The 19,964-nt window shown below is 33.0% G+C and overlaps 1 protein-coding gene across 3 annotated transcripts in view; it reads left to right on the forward strand.

Moving 5' to 3' along the window:
• The window catches only part of XPO4 (exportin 4), a 145,101-nt gene that overhangs the window by 75,974 nt on the left and 49,163 nt on the right, over positions 1-19,964 (forward strand). For all 3 annotated transcript variants that reach the window (XM_074216233.1, XM_074216234.1, XM_074216235.1), the window contains exons 7-9: positions 11,609-11,721; positions 15,117-15,274; positions 15,526-15,700. In XM_074216233.1, coding sequence (XP_074072334.1) covers positions 11,609-11,721; positions 15,117-15,274; positions 15,526-15,700 — 446 coding nt within the window. The remainder of the gene's footprint in view (positions 1-11,608; positions 11,722-15,116; positions 15,275-15,525; positions 15,701-19,964) is intronic.

The following is a 19,964-nucleotide window of genomic DNA, read 5'->3' on the forward strand; positions in this document are numbered from 1 at the left end:
GTCTTTTTAAGGTAGTAGAGGCCTGAGAGATTTAAGAAGAGATTCAAAGACTCAGAGACTGTCTCTCTTTTTATATCGCTACTGCCCCCCCCCCCCCCTTTAGCTTTGAGGCAACTTTTTCTGGAAAGATATTTCTCCAGACTTAAAGGTCACAAATTATCCTTGTTTTCCCTTTATTTACATATTTTTAACCTCACATAACTAGTCAGTTGGCAAGCTTTGTTGAATGTACCTCCATACCATCTATCCCCTTTGTAACATATTTACAGCTCTTGTTCAGACTCCATCCATCTCTCTCAAAAGATCAGAATGGCCTCCTAATTTATCCACCTGCCTCCTATCTCTTCTCTTTCCAATCAATCCACCCTCCACACAACTAGGAAAGTGATATTCCTCAACTACAGATCAGATAATCCTGAATTCAAGCCTCTCCTTGGCCTTTAAACTTCTTCACCACCTGGCTATAATCTACCTTTCTAGATTTAATAATTGTTACTGTCATTTATATATTTTATGATCTAACCCACCTATCTTAAATTCCAATTCCCATCTCCATTCTTAGAAGGCTTTTTTTCCTTTCTGTACCTTTTAGACTGCTAAGCTTCCTTCAAAGCTCAGCTTAAAATACTTCCTCCTGTATGAACTCTTAGCTGATCCTAATTGATACTAGAGCCACCCCCACCTATCTTAAAATTGTCATGTTTATACCCTTTATACTATATATTCTGTATCATGTGTATATATTTAGATTTCTTCTCTTTTATAATCTCCTAAGTACAGAAACTATTTCATTCATATTATGATCATTTCCTGGCATATATAGCAGGATTTAATAAAGGCTTGTTGTTTGATTAAGCCATAGAATTCTAGTTCAGAATGGAGTTTGGAGGTCACATGTCCAGTTTCCTACCTAATAAAATGAATGCTCACTATGTTGTATTTTATGTAATGTTTATATGTTATACTGAAATATATTCTGAGATTTGCTCCATTAACAGAAGAGTCAAAATTTAAGGAACTGACAGTAATACCTTAATTTGTCCTGCTTTTAATATATGTAGTTATATTCAGTTCATGGGACCATATTTTAGGAAGTTGTTAAAATTTTGTCTGTTTTTTTTCAGAATTCCATTTGGTTTTTTGGGTTTTTTGTTTGTTTGTTTTTTAGTTTTTTGCAAGGCAAAGGGGGTTAAGTGGCTTGCCCAAGGCCACACAGCTAGGTAATTATTAAGTGTCTGAGACCAGATTTGAACCCAGGTACTCCTGACTCCCAAGGCCGGTGCTTTATCCACTGCGCCACCTAGCCGCCCCCAGAATTCCATTTGAACCAACTCATTCCATCTAGAATAACTTCCACTGTAGAATTTTAGTCCTTTCTATCCATTTCCCAAAATCTTTGACATCTATTATTCCAAAGTCTAGGATGCATGTCAAGCTATGCCTGTATTTTCTATCACAAACCTAAGATGGAGTGACTACTTTCTCCCCAACATTCCTTTATGCTTCTTTATTCCTTTATTAACTGTACTTTCAGTTTCCTTTTTTTGTATCACATTTTTTCCCACTCAGGATGGATAGCCTTGGGTCATTTTTCTTTACCTTGCACACCCTTTACCTTGCTCACTCCCAGATCTCTATATTTAGCCATCATCTCTCTCCTAAATGAATCAGAATGATCTAAACTCTTAATTTTACTTTGTTAATTGCCTGTTCAACATCTCTACCAAGTTCCATAGGCATCTCCAATTTCCAGATTCATATCCCAAATCTTCTTTGACTCTTTCTTCTTCATTTCTGATAACAAGTTCATTGTCGAGTCATGTCTACATCTGTAAACACTTCTGCATTAATTCCTTCACTCTGTTTCAGCACTCTGAAGGAGACCCTATAAACTCTTTTCTGGATTACTTTAATAGTCTTCTAATAGGTTTCTCCACTTCGAGTTTCTTTTCCACACTCTTGCCAAAAGTATTTTGATCATATAGGGAAAAAATTAATTTTGGCCTCAGAGAATTGGTTTTTGAATCCTACTTCTGTCATTTGCTACCCACCATGGCAGATTACTTCCCTTTTCTGATCATTTGTAAAATATGTAAAATATTTTATACCTCTAATATCTGTCTGTGATTCAGTCACTCTACTGAAGAAAAAATTGTAGATTCTGGTATCAAAGTCCCTCCACCAACTTGGATATAACTTTATTTTTGTTCTTACAAGACAGTGAGGTTAAGTGACTTACCCAAGTGTCTGAGGTCAAATTTGAACTCAGATACTCCTGACTCCAGAGCCCGGTGCACTATCCACTGCTCCACCTAGCTGCCCCGGATGTAACTTCCCAAATATAATACTTTCCTTCTTGAATTTTATTTTCCTACCAAGCAAGAATACTAGTTGTTGTTTGTTTGATTGCTCTTTGTTCTCCGAGAAGACTATGACATCAGGGAGTTGATGCTATGGACATACACATGAATTGGATTTGAGTGAGGTCTGTGTTAAGTGAACAGCCTCACTTTCTCCTCCAGAACCATCTGGGTCCAGTGACCAAATATGAGTCAGAATGACTGGAGATGGCATTGGATGCCAGACAATCAATCAGGTTTAAGTGACTTGTCCAAGTTTACACAGATAGTAAGTGTCAAGTGTCTGAGGCCAGATTTGAATTCAGATTCTCTCAACTCCAGTGCTCTTATCTACTATATCACCTAGCTGCTCACTGACCATCTCATCTCATTTCTGTCCATATTTCTATATCTTTCCACATATCTGAAATGCCTTTTCTTATCCCTGCCTTTCAGAATCCTTTGTTTTCCTTCAGTGTTCAGCCCAGGATCCCACATCTTCTGTGAAGCTTTTCCTAGTTTCCCTTTACCTCCAATTGTTAGTTCTCTCTGACACTTGAACATTAAAAAATTTTTTTTGTTTCATTTTAAATTCCAAAGTTTCTCCCTTCCTCCTTTTCTACTTTGCACTTGAGAAGGCCACTATTTGACACAAATTTATAAATATATGTAAAACTGGACTATGTATACTTCTGTTAATCAGTTCTTTCTGTGGATGTGTATAGTATCTTCCTTCTTGGGTCCTTTAAAATTGATTTGCATATAATACTCAGAATAACTTGGTTGTTCACAATTATTCGTCATACAGTATTGTTGTTACTATATAGTGTTCTTTTGTTCTAATCACCTCACTTTTCATTATTTTCAGGCATCTTTCCATTTTTTTTTTAATCAACCAACTGATTTTTTTTTTTTTTGCAAGGCAAATGGAGTTAAGTAGCTTGCCCAAGGCCACACAGCTAGGTAATTATTAAGTGTCTGAGACCGGATTTGAGCCCAGGTACTCCTGACTCCAGGGCCAGTGCTTTATCCACTGTGCCACCTAGCCGCCCCCTGATCATTTCTTATAGTACAATAGTATTCTGTTACAGTCATAGCTGTTTCCAAATTGGTGGGCTTTTCTTCAATGTCCAGTTCTTTGTCACCACAAAGTTTGCCACTGTAAATATTTTAGAACTTATTTGTTCTTTTCCTTTTTCCCTGATCACCTTGATAAGCAGCTAATAATGGTATTCTTAGGCCAAAGTGTATAACATAGTTTTATAACTCTTTGGGCATAATTCAAGATTGCTCTCTCCAAAATGGTTGAATCAATTCACAGTTCCAACAGAAGTGTATTTGTGTTCCAATTTTTCCACATCCCTGCCAACATTTGTCATTTTCTCCTATTATTTTTAGGTTATTTGTTAGGTGATCTTAAAGTTATTGTAATTTGCATTTTTCTAATCTATAATGATTTAGAGCATTTTTAATATGATTAAAATAGTTTTGAATTCTTCATGGAAATATCCTGTTAATATCCTTTGATCATTTATCAATTGATTTGTTTCTGTCCTTGTGCCTCTAGTACCAATACATTGCCTTTTTTATCTTAATCACATTTAATAAATGTGATGTAATTGAATTAATTTATTATAATGGTGTTGGAAAATCGCTGTGCTGTCTTAGGAAAATTTTATTAGTAGTTAACAGTGGGGGCATATATTTAGAAATATCCCACAAGAATTTAGCAATGAGAGTTGGAAAAGGATTGAGCAGAGATTTGTGTATTGTGTATTCAGACAATGCTTGTACCCACAAAAGTGGTTAAGATTATTAGGAAATTGTTAATATAAAGTGAGGGCAGTGAGGTGGTACAGTGTTTAAGGTGCTGGACCTAGAGTCAGGAAGTTTTTATCTTTCTGAATTCAAATCAGGTCTCAGAAGGTTACTAACTGGAGAAAACCTTGCCAAGAAAACCCCAAATGGCATTACACACAGTAGGTTACAACTGAAACAAAGAATCAGGTATGATTGAAACATCTGAAACAGTATTTGAACCCAGTGCTTCTTACTCTCAAGTCTTAAACTATACCCAAAATGCCATGTAATCATCAGAGGGCCTAGACATCCTTTTAAAATTTTTTAATGTAACATGGAAAATCCACTTATTACTAAGTATTACTGTCATGTAATATGCCTTTAGATTATCTAAATTTAGACTAATATAGACTATGTAGCATGACATCAAAGATTGCCTTTAAATAATTCAAAATTAAAAGTTTGATTTTTTTTTAATGTAGCTATTCACAGGTCATATATCATGATCCCCTAACATGAATGAATTCTGATACACAGATGGTACCTATTGTATTGGGATTATCATGAAATCATTACAAATAGATACAATGTGACTTTGCTTTCTCAGTTACTTGAGTGCTTGCTTGTGCTGTTAATGCTGTTCAGATATAGTTCACCTGGTGTTCATAAATGCTTTGAGGGTTTTGGCAGAGCTAAACATAAATAACAATATCATAGAATTCCTATTTTGCACAAAGAATGTTTGGCAGACATCCCTGGTATGTTGTTTCTCTAGTGTTTCTTTTTCCAGTTCTATTACTGTGCCTTTTATTGGCATTCTATTTCCGAGGATCAGGTTTGGTTTTGACCATTTTTTTTTTAAACTTAATCTCCTGGGGAAAGCTAAAAGGATCAAAGGATGGTAATGAGATACAATGACTTTCACCTAGATCAGAGACTCTTGATCAGTAAGATCAGCTTCATCCATGGAAAGGGTTGGAAAATATGCAGGTGAGGCCTTTCTGCACCTGCCACTTCCCTTTCCTCTAAGGATTTATGATGACTGGTACCACATGGTGTTAAGTTGCAGTGAATTTATAGCTGTGGCACTAGAAAAAAGAAAATGGTACAGTTTCTTTTACTGATGGATGTAGTGGTAGAAGTGATTCTCTATCTGGCTATAAAGTTGTACTGATCCTGAAAATTTTTATTTTAAAGCTAGTTGGGCAGGCATTATGTGGTTCCTTTTTAAATTTTCTTTATTGACATAAAATTCTTTTATAACATAAAACATTGATAATGATTAGAAAATTTTGCTGTTAACAGTGTCCTAAATCCTGGGTGGTGTCTATATGATAATTAATATAAAATGAATTATTTTTCGTTATTTTCACTCTATTTTCATTACATTTACTAACAGAATATGCATTCTTTTTTTAAGCTTTTTTTTAACAAGGCAGTGAAGTTAAGTGACTTGCCTAAGGTCACACAGTTAGCTAATTATTAAGTGTCTGAGGCTGGATTCGAATTCAAGTACTCCTGACTCCAGAGCTCATGCTCTATTCACTGTGCCAACTAGCCACCCCCCAGAATATGCATTCTTTTTTTTTCTTCAGAATATGCATTCTTGGTAACAGGTTTATTGATAGTTGTTACAGATTAACAAAAGTGAATTGATCATAGTTAACTAGTGATGGACTGTTCTTGTCTTTTAGAAGGTTTCTCTAAAGTTCATGGTTAAGATGGATATTGCTGTTTTAACTACATTAACATTAGTTACTATACTACTACAGAAAAGGAGCTATAATTTTACCAATGTAGGTAACTGTTGGTGTGGAACTCATTATACTAATGCAGATTGCAGTTTATCTATGATTTATCAGGTATGTCCTAGAGAGATGCTGGAAACTCAAGAGGGTAAGTGTCTTGCCTTAATACCATGCAGTTAGGACTATCAAGAAAGCTTTTATTTTATTTTATACAATGGAGTTAAATGACTTGCCCAAGGTCACATAGCTAGGCAGTTATTAAGTATCTGAGATCAGATTTGAACTCAGGTCCTCCTGACTCCAGGGTCAGTGCTCTATCCATTGTACTACCCAACTGCCCCTTTGAGATGGGATTTTGACCCAACTTTTCTTTAGTCTTTTAGATTTTTCAAGGCAATTGGGTTAAGTGGCTTGCCCAAGGCCACATGGCTAGGTAATTATCAAGTGTCTGAGATTCGGATTTGAACTCAGGCACTCCTGACTCCGAGGCCAGTGCTCTATCCACTGCGCCATCTAGCTGTCCCTTTAATTCTTTTTTTAAAAATAGTATTTTATTTTTTCCAATTACATGTAAAGACAATTTAAACAATTTTTTGATTTAAAAATTTTGAGATGCAGTTTTTCTTCCTCTCCCCCCACCCCCAAAATGGTGAGCAATTTGATACTTGTGCAGTCGTGTCATGTTATGAAAGAAGAAACAGTCCCAAAAGAAAAAAAAATAAAGTGAAAATATTATGCTTCAATCTGCATTCAGACTCCATCAGTTCTTTCTCTGGATTTTACATCAATGAGTCCTTTGAAATTATCTTTAACCCAAGTTTTATTGAATCCAAGCCAAATGCTAGCTTATGTACTATGCTACCCCAATAACTATCTATTCCTATGGTTAGTATTCCTTATTTTTATGTATTTTAACTTTTAAAGTTAAAGTTTACTTGAAGTTCACAATTATCCAGTCATTATATATCCTTTCAGCATAACATATTATGCTTTTTTGGATTAAGTACCCCATTGTATAGTTAGGGAAACTGAATTTATAGGTTTTAGTTAAGGTACCACCAGTGACAGAGCTAGGACTTGAGTCTCATGCCTCCAAATTCCTATTCTACTATTCCTTGGTTTCTTAAATGAGGGTGCTATAACATTTATATCATAATTCTCTCCCCAAACAAGTAGAGTAAAAGAATTTTAGGACTTTGAGCTATTAAAGAAGGAAATTGCCTCTTTGCCTGCCTGCCATTGTTCTGTGTTTTGGGGCTAGATTGGTTTATCTATTATTATTTAATTGTTATATGACAACTAGAAGAAGACTTTTCTTTTGCTCCTTATGAATTCAGGCATCAGAGTCTTTGCTAGGGATTGTGTTAGTAGCCACAGTAATGGCAGAAAAGTCACTCAACTTTCACTTCTGTATCCTCAGAAAGTTGTTTTGAAAAAATGGAGAGAGAAATGGGAGTATAAAAAGAAAAAAACAGCATCATTGTGGACATGATTGGAATTTTATATAAGCAGAATAAGGAATAGAAAAAAGGGGGAGCAAGAAAATTAGGGATTTTTTTTAAAGAACATTTGTAGCTGTGAACCTATGTTATTAATATAATTACATAGTTTGATGTATAAATAGAATATCATTCTGATACAAAATATATTTATCTTTTTGCTTAGGAAAAACATGTAATATCAAGAGAATTCTTTATTATTCAGACTATGAATTAATGATTTCTATTTTACAGTGCTGTTTTGTGTAGTGTGGTATTAACAACTTTCAGATTATCCTTTTTGACCTCTGCCAATCAGAACGTAGTAATGAAACTTATATTTTGGATGGTTTAGTAAATAAATAGTTATTGTCTATTTCTCTTGCATTTTCTGATGTATCATTAATATAAAATGTTTGGGGTAAAGATAAAGGTCCCTTCTGTGTCATGGACTGCTTTGGCAATTTTGGTGAAGCCTGTTGACTCCTTTTCAGAATAAATTAAATAACTGAAGAAAATATAAAATTTTGGTTAGAGGTAAGTGGGAAATAGAAGAAAAGCACTTTATTAAAGGCCTAGCTGTGTCCCAGTTAGTGTGCTAAAATACTTTATAATTAATTTAATTTGTTCCTCATAATTAAGTGACTAGTATCTTAGCATTTGAATTCAGGTCTTTCTAACTCCATGGTCAGTTCTCTAGTCATTTAGCCCGTCTGACTGCTTAAGTTAATGAATATAAAGATGTAATTGTCCCCCTTTTCCAATCTAAGCTCACTGACCACTTGAAATCTCTATAGGTTTGGACCTTCAATTAAGAATTACTGACCTAAAGGGAAAATTTTTTTATTAAAGTTTTTGTACTAGAGCTTCGTAAAATAATTTGATATGCACATGGATTAATACTTTCAGTGTTGATAAACACATAATAATCACATAGATGGAAGAGTAGTTATCATCTGAATTCTTCCATCTCAAACGATCCTCTTTACAATTATCAGTGATCTCAATTGTCTCATCTGATGACCTTTTTTTCAGCCTTTATCCTTCTTGAACCCTCTGAAGCCTTTGATAACACTAGGTTATCTCTTCCTGGATACTCTTTCCTCTCAAGGCATTCATGATATTACACTCTTCTGGCTGTCCTATCTATCCAGTTACTTCTTCCCAGTCTCCTTTACAGGTTCTTTATCTTTTTTCTAGCTCACTAATCATGGGCCTTTTGCAGGGCTCTCTGCTGGACCGCGTCTTGTTGCCTTTTGATCTGCACTTTTGTTTTATAGTTCCTTTGTTCAGGTAATTTCCAGATCTAAATATCCAACTGTTGTCTGTCTTCTGAACTATAGTTACATATTACAACTACTTATTGTTTATTTTGAGCTATATATCCCACAGACACTTTTTCTCAACATGTCTATAAACCCATGATTATCCCTTCCTTACCAACTCTCCCCACTTCCAGATTTCCCTATTTCTGTTGAAGATGATGTCATATTTAATTTATCCCTTATTCGCAGCCTACATATCCAATCACTTGTCAAATTTCATGGTTTCTATCTTCATAACATCTATATCCATCCATCTGTATCTACTTTTCTCACATAGTGACTTTCTGAGGTCCAACCCTCATGGCCATACCTTTGCAGTAGTAGCCCCTTCTTGTTTCTCTTCCTTCCAACTCCATTTTATTCTCTACTAAGTTCCCAGTGGTTTTTTTAAAGTATAGGTCTGATCATGTCAACCCCATGCTCACTGAGTTCCAGTGTCTACTTATTACAGGGTCAAATCTGAATTCCTAGTGCTAAGCTGGTCCCTTCCTTTCATTCCAGTCCCTCACATGGTACTCTGTTCCAAACATGCTCCAATCCAATTATACTGGTCTATTTGTGCTCTTTAAACACAACACTGTCCTTTGTTAGTCAGCCTTTGTCAGCCCCCTCTACTGCTCTTCAAGACTCCCTCCATCTTCCTTTCAGAATACCTTCTGGCTACTTGCTCTGTATCTTGTCTTTTCCTAGTTATTTTTATACATGTTGTGTCATCTCCATTGAAATGCATGTTCCTTGAGGGCAGGGATTGTGGTTATCTTTCCTTGTGTCCCCAGTGCTTTGGACTGTACCTAGTACATAGTGAATACTTGATAAATGATTGTCCAGGAATCTTGTTCTTGGTAAAATGAAAGGAAGATAATGATGAGTAATATGAATATGATTAAAGGTAATTTACTTTCAAAGTATTCTATATATTTTTTTGTTGCAAAGCTCTTAGTAGCTTCAGGAATCATTCTTATTACTTTTAGGAGAGGAAAAATCTGAAAAGCATAATGTAAAAAGATTGTTTTTACTTGGATCTTATGTTTAATCCACTTAAACTTCTATTTTTATACATATTTTAATGCTAGAAGTGACAGAAAGTAACGAATTTATAAGATAAGAAGTAAAAGTTGATTACTTACATCAGTGGTCTCTGATCTTAGCCATGTGGAAATTTCCTCCAGCAGGGGAACTACTAATACCTCCATATCTTCTTACCTGTGACACACTTGTCCCTGCTATCTCATAAATCTACAGTAGAAGAGCTTGAGGTCCATGTGCCGGAGGCCTTCTTCAGATACAGTAGCAACACTCAGGCTTCCTGATTGTTGTCTTTTGTTCTTCAAGTAGGGTTCTGGTTATCCTTATGAGGCAATTTGTAGTGTCCTTCCTCATTGGTAATATATTCTCTACTCCTTATCTATCTACCTTCATCATGATGTCTCCATTTCTTTTTGAGTGATCCTCTCATAACCTTCTCTCCATTTTTCACAGCTACATAGAATAGGTTAGATTATATTTGCTTGTTTAATTGCAGAGTACCTTTAATGACCTAGATTTTTTTCCTAAAATAAAGACACTAAATTAAATTATCTTCATACCTTCATTGTTATAGTGATATATTGCTGTAGGCCTATAGATCAGGAGTGGCTAGGTTGTTTTTCTTTTTAAAAGTGATTTAGACTTCTAGTTTTGGTTCCTACCTCTCCTTTTCTTCAATTTTTGGTTATTTCAGAGCACATCCACTAGGGGGCAGATAAGGAAGAAGTAAAATTCAAATCCACCTAGTTCTGTGTTCATAGGCAATTGTGTTAATCTTGTTGGAAGTTTGGAATTTGTGTGTGTGTGTGTGTGGAAATACATGAGGTGTTCTTTTAACCCTTAAAGTATTTTTCCTCTGTGTTGGGACAGATTCATGAGAGAGAGCTCAGAAAGTTCCAGAATAAATAACCAAAGTTAAAGGGAAAATTTGCATTTCAACTCACTAATATTGTTTTCTAAATTTATGGTTTTAAGTTATAAGTTTAATTACTGCCTTATTTTTACAAGTAATTATTTGAATAGAGAGTTTACTCAATTGAAATTTTTATAGTTGAACTTATACAGGGGTCAGCATATCTAGATGCTGGCTACTTAGGTAGTCAAAACTTCCCTTATTGTACTTCTTTTTTTAAATTAGCTTAGTTAATTATAAAAATGTTTTCAGAAAAGTTTTCTTCAGAGATGCTCATGAATGTTCTGTGGTCAGTTTATGATTGCCAGAAATTATTTTATTATTGTAGTAAATATATATAATGTGATTAAATAATGCCAAATACCATGAATTAAATTTTCAAGCTTCTTTGCAATGATGACTGTTTTAATGGAATATTTTTTATTTTAACTGTTATTGATTTAGAATTAAAATAAATGGATTAGATTTCCAATGATGGTATGTATTTTTAGTTTATTCTTTCTTGATGTTTGTACTGTATTATTTATCTGTTTCATTTGGGCAAATACTCCTTGCAGTTAGATGAACAAATATACACATTTCATGAATTATAAGATCATCATAAAGTCTGTTAAAAATGACGAGGAAAAAGTTAGAGAAAAATTATTTCCCCTGTATAAATTTTGACACCTATTAATTGCAGTTGGTGTTCCGCCTTTTGTTCCTTGCATATCAGGCATCCTACTTATCAAAAGTGAATTTATCCCTTTGGTATGTTGCATAATTATGATCAAACTGTTATCTTACATGCCTGTAGCATTCTTTTTTCCAGTACTTAATACCTTTTATTCCTTGGCCTCATGCATGAATTATGCAGCGTATGTGAAGAGGCTTAAACTGTTTCCATTACATTCTTTCTGAATGGATCCTGTTGTATCCAGGATATACATATTTTTTAAACAAAGTAAGAATGTTATTGTTGACCTTGACACCAGATCACTGGGTAGACATTATATAGCTATGTTTGAATCCTCACAAAATGTGATGCTAAAGCCAACAGAGTCCTGGCGTGAGACCCTCTTGGACAGCAGAGTTATGGATCTTTTCTTTACAGTAAGTCTTAATTTTTCATCTTTGATAATAAGAAATGCAGAGAAGTTACACTGAAAAAATAAATTGCTTTTGACTTTTTTCTTGAATTCATAAGGTAGGACATATTTTTGTATATTTGAAGTTTTTGCTTTCCCCCCATAACTTTTTCATATATGACTTTGTTAAAACAATTAGATATAATTGTTCTTAATAATTATGCCATTGATAGGCAATTATTACATGAAAGTTTTTAGTTTTAGAATAATATATATTTTATATTTTATAAATTTTCAAGTTGTAAATTTATATTATTGAGTAATTTACTATTTTTAAATATGCCTGTGTATTGTATTCTGCAAATATCAAGTAAACACTGCATTCCAATATCTTTTGTTCATCTAAAAGTTGAAAATGGAAAATATTTGCATTTTTTTCATCTAATTTGCAACTGTAGTATAAAAGTATAAATTGGAAATTTATTGGTAAAATGGACAGTGAAGATCACTATTCCCCCTATCTGAAATATTCTAGTTTTTATATGTTCCTTTCCTTTTCTGGTGAATGTTCCCATTTAATGATATGCAAAATTGGGAGTTTAAAATTTAAAAAAAAAGGCATTGTAGTTTTATCTAGTGCATATTCAGCAGCTGTTAAAATGAATTCTTTATGTAAGTGTAAACAGATTGTCATTTTGAGATTGAACATAAATTAGTTTGTATTTTCATTTGCAATTCATAAAAATAATATGCTGAAAACATGTCAAGATTAATGGGCTAAATGTAAATAAATCTGAAATACAGTAGTCTGCCTCAACTGAAATAAATTATTTTGAAATTATTCAAATCCATATCTTTATAAAGATTTATTTCACTTGATTGAAAGTAGATACTACTCCAGCAGTTTTTGAAAAGGTGAAAAACTTGCTGGCAGAACTCGAAACAGCTCAACCAAATCTGAACAGCTGTCTAGACAAACCAAACAACTGCTGCTGTCAGCTGTGAACTGCCTCATGCAAATAACTTTTGAGTTTGGAAGTTAACCCTTTTTTACATAGTCAAGTTGAAAAGTCTGTAATATTTGTTGGTAGTTATTAATTCTACTTTAAGATATATTTTAAATGGTTGCTCTGATGAATTATCTCCTAATTTAGTTTTCAATTTGACATAAAAATTATTTCCTTAGATAATACACTATTATTCCAAGGGGGACTAATGTTCAACAGAACTAAGCATTAGTCCCCCTTGGAATGATATAGTTTTATGCTGTATTTCAATTGTAAACAAAAATAATCACACAGCTCTTCAATTGTGTCATATTCAGCTCAGAAATCTTTTCCAGTTATCATGAAATCCTCTCTTTCCCTCTCCTTCCACCTCCCTTTGCACATTATAATGAAAGTGAATTATTGAAAATAGTACTGGACTTGGAGGTTGAAGTCCTTCAGCTCAAATAACTTCTCTGACACTTCATGATTATGTGACTGGGCACAAGAGATCTTTGAGCCTCCCCTTTATCTGTTAAACAGAAATGACATTGCTTCATAGGATTGTAGTGAGGCTCTAGTCATAGACACATATACATGCACACACACACATATATACACATACTTGTGTATATCTATCTAGATAGATGGATGTGTCTCTTTGTGAACTTGAAAGCCCTATCCAAATGTATGTTATGCACTCATGGGCTAACTTTATAATAGGTATAGAACTCAGCAATGACAATATCAATTATGTTTGAATTACAACTTCTACTAGAATGTAATATAGCCTCCCTTCACTCTGTATAATTTTCTTAACCTTGACTAGAAGTGACAATGGAAAGCAAGAATGGTAGAGTTAAGGAGTGTCTGCAGTGGAAGTATGAAATGAGGATGAGAGAAACCACCAACTATATTCATTATATCTAAGTTCTAAATTAGAATTTGGAGTACATTTTCCCATAGAAATAATAAATGAGCTCAGATTCCTAGACTAGCCCAAAGACATTTATTTATCTTCTTATATATCTAGCTGATAAAAATGTATGTTAAAGTCCAAACAGCAAACTTCATAAACTTATGTAATACAGCTTTTTCAATAATTGGGAACTACCTATATACATATCTTAACTTTTGTGAAATAATAGATGAGGGGTTACTATATTAAACATCATTAGATGCCATAGAATGTATTTGAAAGATATTTGAATTTCTTGAACTAAATTTTTTTTTTAATGTGCAAGAGTGGGAAGAATTGTTAAAAAACTAAAAACTTCCAGATATATTTGAGTTTTTAAAGTATTTATATGTTTAATAACTATAAGCTGAAGGAAGTTCAAGGATGAAGATGGAATCAGTCATCAAGTATTTGCTTAGCAACCAACATATGCCCAACACTGTGCTAGGTTATCCTAGGAGATACAAAAGTAAGTATAAAATGTACTGCCTTGAGGAATTTTAGAGTGTAGTTGGGGTGATCAAACTAAATCATTTGAACATAAAGAATAGTTAGGTTACAAGGAATGACCTAGTAAGGACAGTTTAGAGAAGGAAAAGACTAATCTCTAGTAAAATGTTGATGTTTTTGACAAAACTGAAAAGTGGCCTTTTTATTTTCAGTAAAAGAAGTGTGATCAATTTCTAACTCATTCTCAAAACAGGTGCTTTTGAAGCAACTATTAAGCATTCTACACAGAAATATTTTGTTTTATGACATTGCATCATGTGACATAGATGAAATACTTCTCTAAAATTTGCCTGAAAATATATACTAGTTTATCTGGCAACAATGTATTATTTAGAGCATTGCGGTAGTTTTGAAGCTGTGTTGTGTGACTGAAATAAAACCTGGTCAGTCTTTTGAAATGGATTTATACCATTAAATATTCCTTTAAAATGTCAGTGTAGCAGAGCAAAGGTGAACTTGAAGGGAAGAGAAAATTGTAGTTGAAAAATTTTGAACAAATGAGTGAATTTCTAGGGATCATAATGCATTTACTTTTCATATCTTCACTGTTTACTTCCACTAAAGGAGCATCCATATACTCTTGATTGAACTTGATGACTAACTTTAGTAAGACTCTGTAGCCTAGGCATAGTTAGCATAATACAGATGACTGTCGTTATTGCTGTTTTTAGAAAGAGCAGTATGTCTGACTGCCTGGCATCTGTTTCTCTCTTTAAGACATAACATGCTTTAGACAGTTAAATTTTCAAAATGTAGGTAGCACCCAGTGGATATTTAGTTTTGTCATGTTTAAAGTTATGGTTTATGAAGTTAGTGCTTTGGAGGATAAAATAATATTGTGTACTTTGATTTAGGAACTATTTCATTTAAAAATAAACAGTGTGAATAAACTTGTTTGGAGGGGTAGACATGTAATTTGATAAAGAGAATTTATTTTTATGAATTGGCAGTGACTCTTTCTTACAGGTACATCGTAAAATCAGGGAAGATTCAGATATGGCACAAGATTCACTCCAGTGCCTAGCCCAGTTAGCTTCTCTTCATGGACCCATCTTTCCCGATGAGGGTTCACAAGTGGATTACCTGGCACATTTCATTGAGGGATTACTGAATACCATCAATGGGTATGTATACTTACTTGCCTCTTTAAATATAATGATGATTTTAAGTCTTTTTTCATTTTTTACAGTTAGCAAAGAAATGAGGTGACTATTTTTTCTACAGACAATTTAAATTCTGTCTGCATTAATGACTAGCACGAAATAGTTGCACTTATCTTTGAAAATGAATAGATGATATGTGTGAAGGAATTCTATTTATTTAGTTATTTGTTTATTATTTCCTGCTCAATAATAAATGTGTCTTTGACCCTTAGAATTGAAATAGAAGACTCCGAAGCAGTGGGGATCTCCAGCATTATCAGCAATTTGATAACTGTGTTTCCCCGAAATGTTTTAACTGCCATTCCAAATGAACTTTTCTCTTCCTTTGTTAACTGCCTCACACATCTCACTTGTTCTTTTGGGCGGAGTGCTGCGTTGGAAGAAGTGGTGAGTAAAGTACTCTGAAGTAGGAATTGCTTCTTTGATTCTTCCCCCCCCCCCCGGAAATCTGTTATATTCTAGTTATATTTTGGAAGATGAGAAATATCTTAAATGAGGGCTCTGGTTTATATATCCTGCTATGTTTTCACACTTAAGTCTTTTGGCATGCACATTCTTTTACATTTTAGGACTGTGAGGAATGACAAATTCATTTACAAATAGATTTCTGAGATTCTAGTTTGCAGGTACATCAACAATTGAAAAATTTACTTCTTTGGAGTTTCAATTTTGAAATAATTCAGTGTTTGATTAAATTTAATAAAGAACTTACACTTAAATATTAGTAAATTTCTCTCTAAAATGTTAATAACCTACTATTAATTGATACTTTTAATTGTTACTTAAGAGTTCAGGGATGACTTTGTTATAAAATGCTTCTAAAAGTTAAAAAGGTACTGCTTTGATAGTACAAAGTTTAGAATTTTTGAAAACAATCTAGCTATAATTAGGTTCCTACATTGTTAATAACCTATTCTGACCTGGATGCCGATCTCTTTAGCTAGTATGGTCTAATGGCAGCAGTTAAGTTCAACTGGTATAATACATAAAATCATATTAATTGTTAGGAACACTTATTTAGTTTTTCTCATTTTGATTTAATTGTGGTTGACACTCATTTTTATTAAAAAACCTATATTTCTAGTCTACTTGCTAGATTAATTCACTTTAATAGTGATATTTTTCTCATTTCACATATTTTCTTAGTGCTCAAAATTAGCTTTCCTTTTATAACTAGTCACTTTTTAAAAGAGTTGAAAAAAAGCAAAAGAGGAAATATTTTATAATTATGTTACCTAACTACTGGTACACTTTTCAGGTTGCAATTTTAAAAAATTAATTACTTTGATAGGATTTTCTATTTTCTTTCAGCTCGTATAATTATTTATGACTTAATTTGTAGATCTGGGTATCTTATATTTAATTCAGGGGCATTTAGAAACTATAAAAATAGTTGGAAGATAGCTAACAAATATTAGATTTTGGGACAGCAAGGTGGTATAGCGGATAGAGCACCAGCCCTAGAGTTAGGAGAACCTGAGTTCAAGTCTAGCCTCAGACACTTAATAATCACCTGTGTGACCTTGGGCAAGTCACTTAATCCCAATGTCTTGCAAAAACAAATGTACATCAGATTTCTCTGAAGGACTAAGTCTCTGTTTATGCAATTTTTTTATCTTTAACATTTTTATGAAGTCCCATCAAAATTCCAATAGAAATTGCATTCAGAGTATGATTCTAAGAAAAAAAGACAAAGGAATTGAAAAAAAGGTGGAAGTATTATTTTTTTTAATTGTGAAATTGGATATCTGAGGCAAAAAGATTATTTGTTTGAAATGGACATAAAATATAGTTTAAAAATTTGAAATTTGAACTCATATGTCCAAATTCTGAATTAATGAAGCATGGATTTAAGGAGATTTTAGCCTTCTCTTGATTTTTAGTTTCTTATTCTTTTTGTGGGGTAGGATTTGTTTCCTATTCTGAAGTGATTAAAATGAACAATATTTAAAGATAAGCTAGTAGCTTATCAGCTTTTTTATTTTCTGGATTTGACTTTTTAAAAATAATACTCTTTAATTTTTTTCAATTAAATAAATTGAAGTTCTTAATTTTAGAATTTTAGCAATTTATATATTTATTCACTACAGAAAATAGAAAAATTAATGTATTATGTGGTCAAGGTTTTACCTTATGTCTCCATCTGACACAGGACTATTAATGTCAAAAAATTAAAAATTTCTGGAATGATGGTTCCTGTGCTTTGTAACTGCATTTTTTTTAAAAGTGTATTAAGGAATTGAGGAGTGAAAAGAACTTTTTCAATATGAGTATCTTCAAGAGCCTTCCTAATCTTTCAGGCTTTTGGCCCATAATAGTGTATTATTTGTTTGACTCACAATCGAATTATCTAATTTTGTGACAAAGAATAATTTGTTTGAAGTTAGGAGTGAAGAATATATCAGAATAGAAAGGAAGAGAAATGCTGAGAGAACTATTAGTTTCTTTAGTAAGGCAACTCTATATGACTTACTTAAACATAAATTATGAAACAGTGAAAGAATTTGATGTGTCATCTTTTATCTTAATAGAATTTTGAGGTCCTCATGCACCCATTTTTTAGCCTATCTCTAACACCATTATGAAAAGAAAATCTGAATAATATTTATCCATGTAAAACATAGACTTTTTGAGAATGAAGGGAGGAATGTGACTTGAAAATTTATTTGCCTTATTTTAACAAATTTTAAGAAAGGCTTTATAGACCAATAAGCATTTTTAGGAACAGGAAAGAATTTAGATGTCAAAAGTTAATTTGAAATTTTATAGACTTGTGAAGGAAAATAGGGAAGAAATCTTAAGTTGTGTGTAAACAAAATTAAGTATACTCACAGTGTTGTTTTGAGAATCAGAGGAAATAATTTTGTTCTACAGATATTCATTAAGAATCTACTGTGGACAATATGTATTAAATATTCTGAGAATATAAAGACAAAAGACCAAGAATAAAAAGATAAAAACAAAATGGTTAGACAGTTTGGGATATAACTTGTAGGTAATTTACCACTGAGGACTGAGGATAAGGAAATTAGATAATGTGGCAGATGGGGCACCTGATATGAATTGTGGAAGACTGAAATGAAAAGGGAATGTATTCCAGGTCCAGGTATATGATTTCTGAAAATGTTTCACTAGAACATAGAGAGCAGGAAATAATTCCCAGAAGATATACTGAAGCCAGTGAATTCCTTTAAATGCCAAGTGGAAGATTTTCTTTTCTTCTGCTAAAGTTTCTGACATTACTGAAGGTTTTAGAATAAAGTATTGATATGGTCATTTCCTTGTTTTGGAAGGTAATGTGAAAAGCACTTTGTCAGTCTTAAAGCAAAATGTACTTGTCAGCTATGACTTTTATCTCTAAAATGGGAATACTGATAATGCACTACTCACTAATGATGTTCTTATGAGGATCAAATAAAATAATATATTACTGTGTAAATGATAGCTAATAAATTTCAAGGAGAGGAACTTTATACTTATGGCTTATACTTTTTTGGATATAAAGTAGTTTTATAAAGATTTGAGTTACCTTGAAAAGTAGAATTATGTACTGTAACATTGACTATAATATTTTAATCAGTCAACAAGCATTTCAGAACCTATGTTAGGCAATAGGAATATAAATTCAAAAAGTTAAATCGTTCCTATTTTCAAGGTATATATCATACTCTTTCCCTTATATATTTATAAGCACATGTGGGATAAGTATAAGGTTAATAAATGCATTGTAATTTGTAGGAAAGTCACTTGCATTTGTTTAAATCAGGAAGGCTTCTATAACTTGAATTTGTAGTGTGACCAAGTCCTTATCTTTTTTTTCAAGTCCTTATCTTAAAAAAAATTTATTTAGGTTCTTTTGGTAGCTACTGTTTTCTAACATTTTTTGATACATTATTCATGTTTACTTGAGACTGCTTGAATTTTACCAGTTCACTAACATTTTGGAAATCAAACTTAATTTTTTGTATGAGTAATTTAAAGAGGTGATAGCCTAAACTTTTAAATAAAATATAACAAAAATACTTTTAAAAGATAAAATTTTATTAATAATTTTTACATTTGCATTGCAAATTTCCCAGCATGGTCCTCCCTACCTTCTCTTCTACAGCCATCCCTTAATAGCAAAGAATTTTTTTAAAAAAAGTAAAAGCAGCAAAATAAACCAAGACATTGAAAAAAGTTTTGACAAGAGAAGTCTTTCTCACCCATAGTCCCTTCCTTTGCCTTCTCATACCTTTTCTTTGGGCCTACCTTGGTCACGATTATTTCACAATACTCGATTTTATTTTGTCCTGATCATCAATGGAGTGAAGCAAAGCTGTGTTCCCATGCTTTTTTGAGCATGATATTTTCAGCCATGTTATCAGATGCCTTCACTGAGATGTACCCAGCATCACGGTCAGCTACCATAGCGATGACAAATTTTTCAGCTTTGAAGAACAAGGTGGAGGGGAATATTGTTCCATGATTTTCTGATAGCAGATGATTACAGTGCTGCCTCTGAAGCTGAAATGCAACAAATATGAATTGATTCTCTGCTGCTTATGGTAACTTTGGCCTAGCAATCAACACCAAGAAAACACAGGTGTTCCATCATCCAGCACCATATCATCCATATGTGTTTGGGAGGCTCCGAAAGAAAGTCTGGGAA

Source organism: Macrotis lagotis, chromosome 1 (genome assembly GCF_037893015.1).
Source record: "Macrotis lagotis isolate mMagLag1 chromosome 1, bilby.v1.9.chrom.fasta, whole genome shotgun sequence".
Lineage (NCBI taxonomy): Eukaryota > Metazoa > Chordata > Mammalia > Peramelemorphia > Peramelidae > Macrotis > Macrotis lagotis.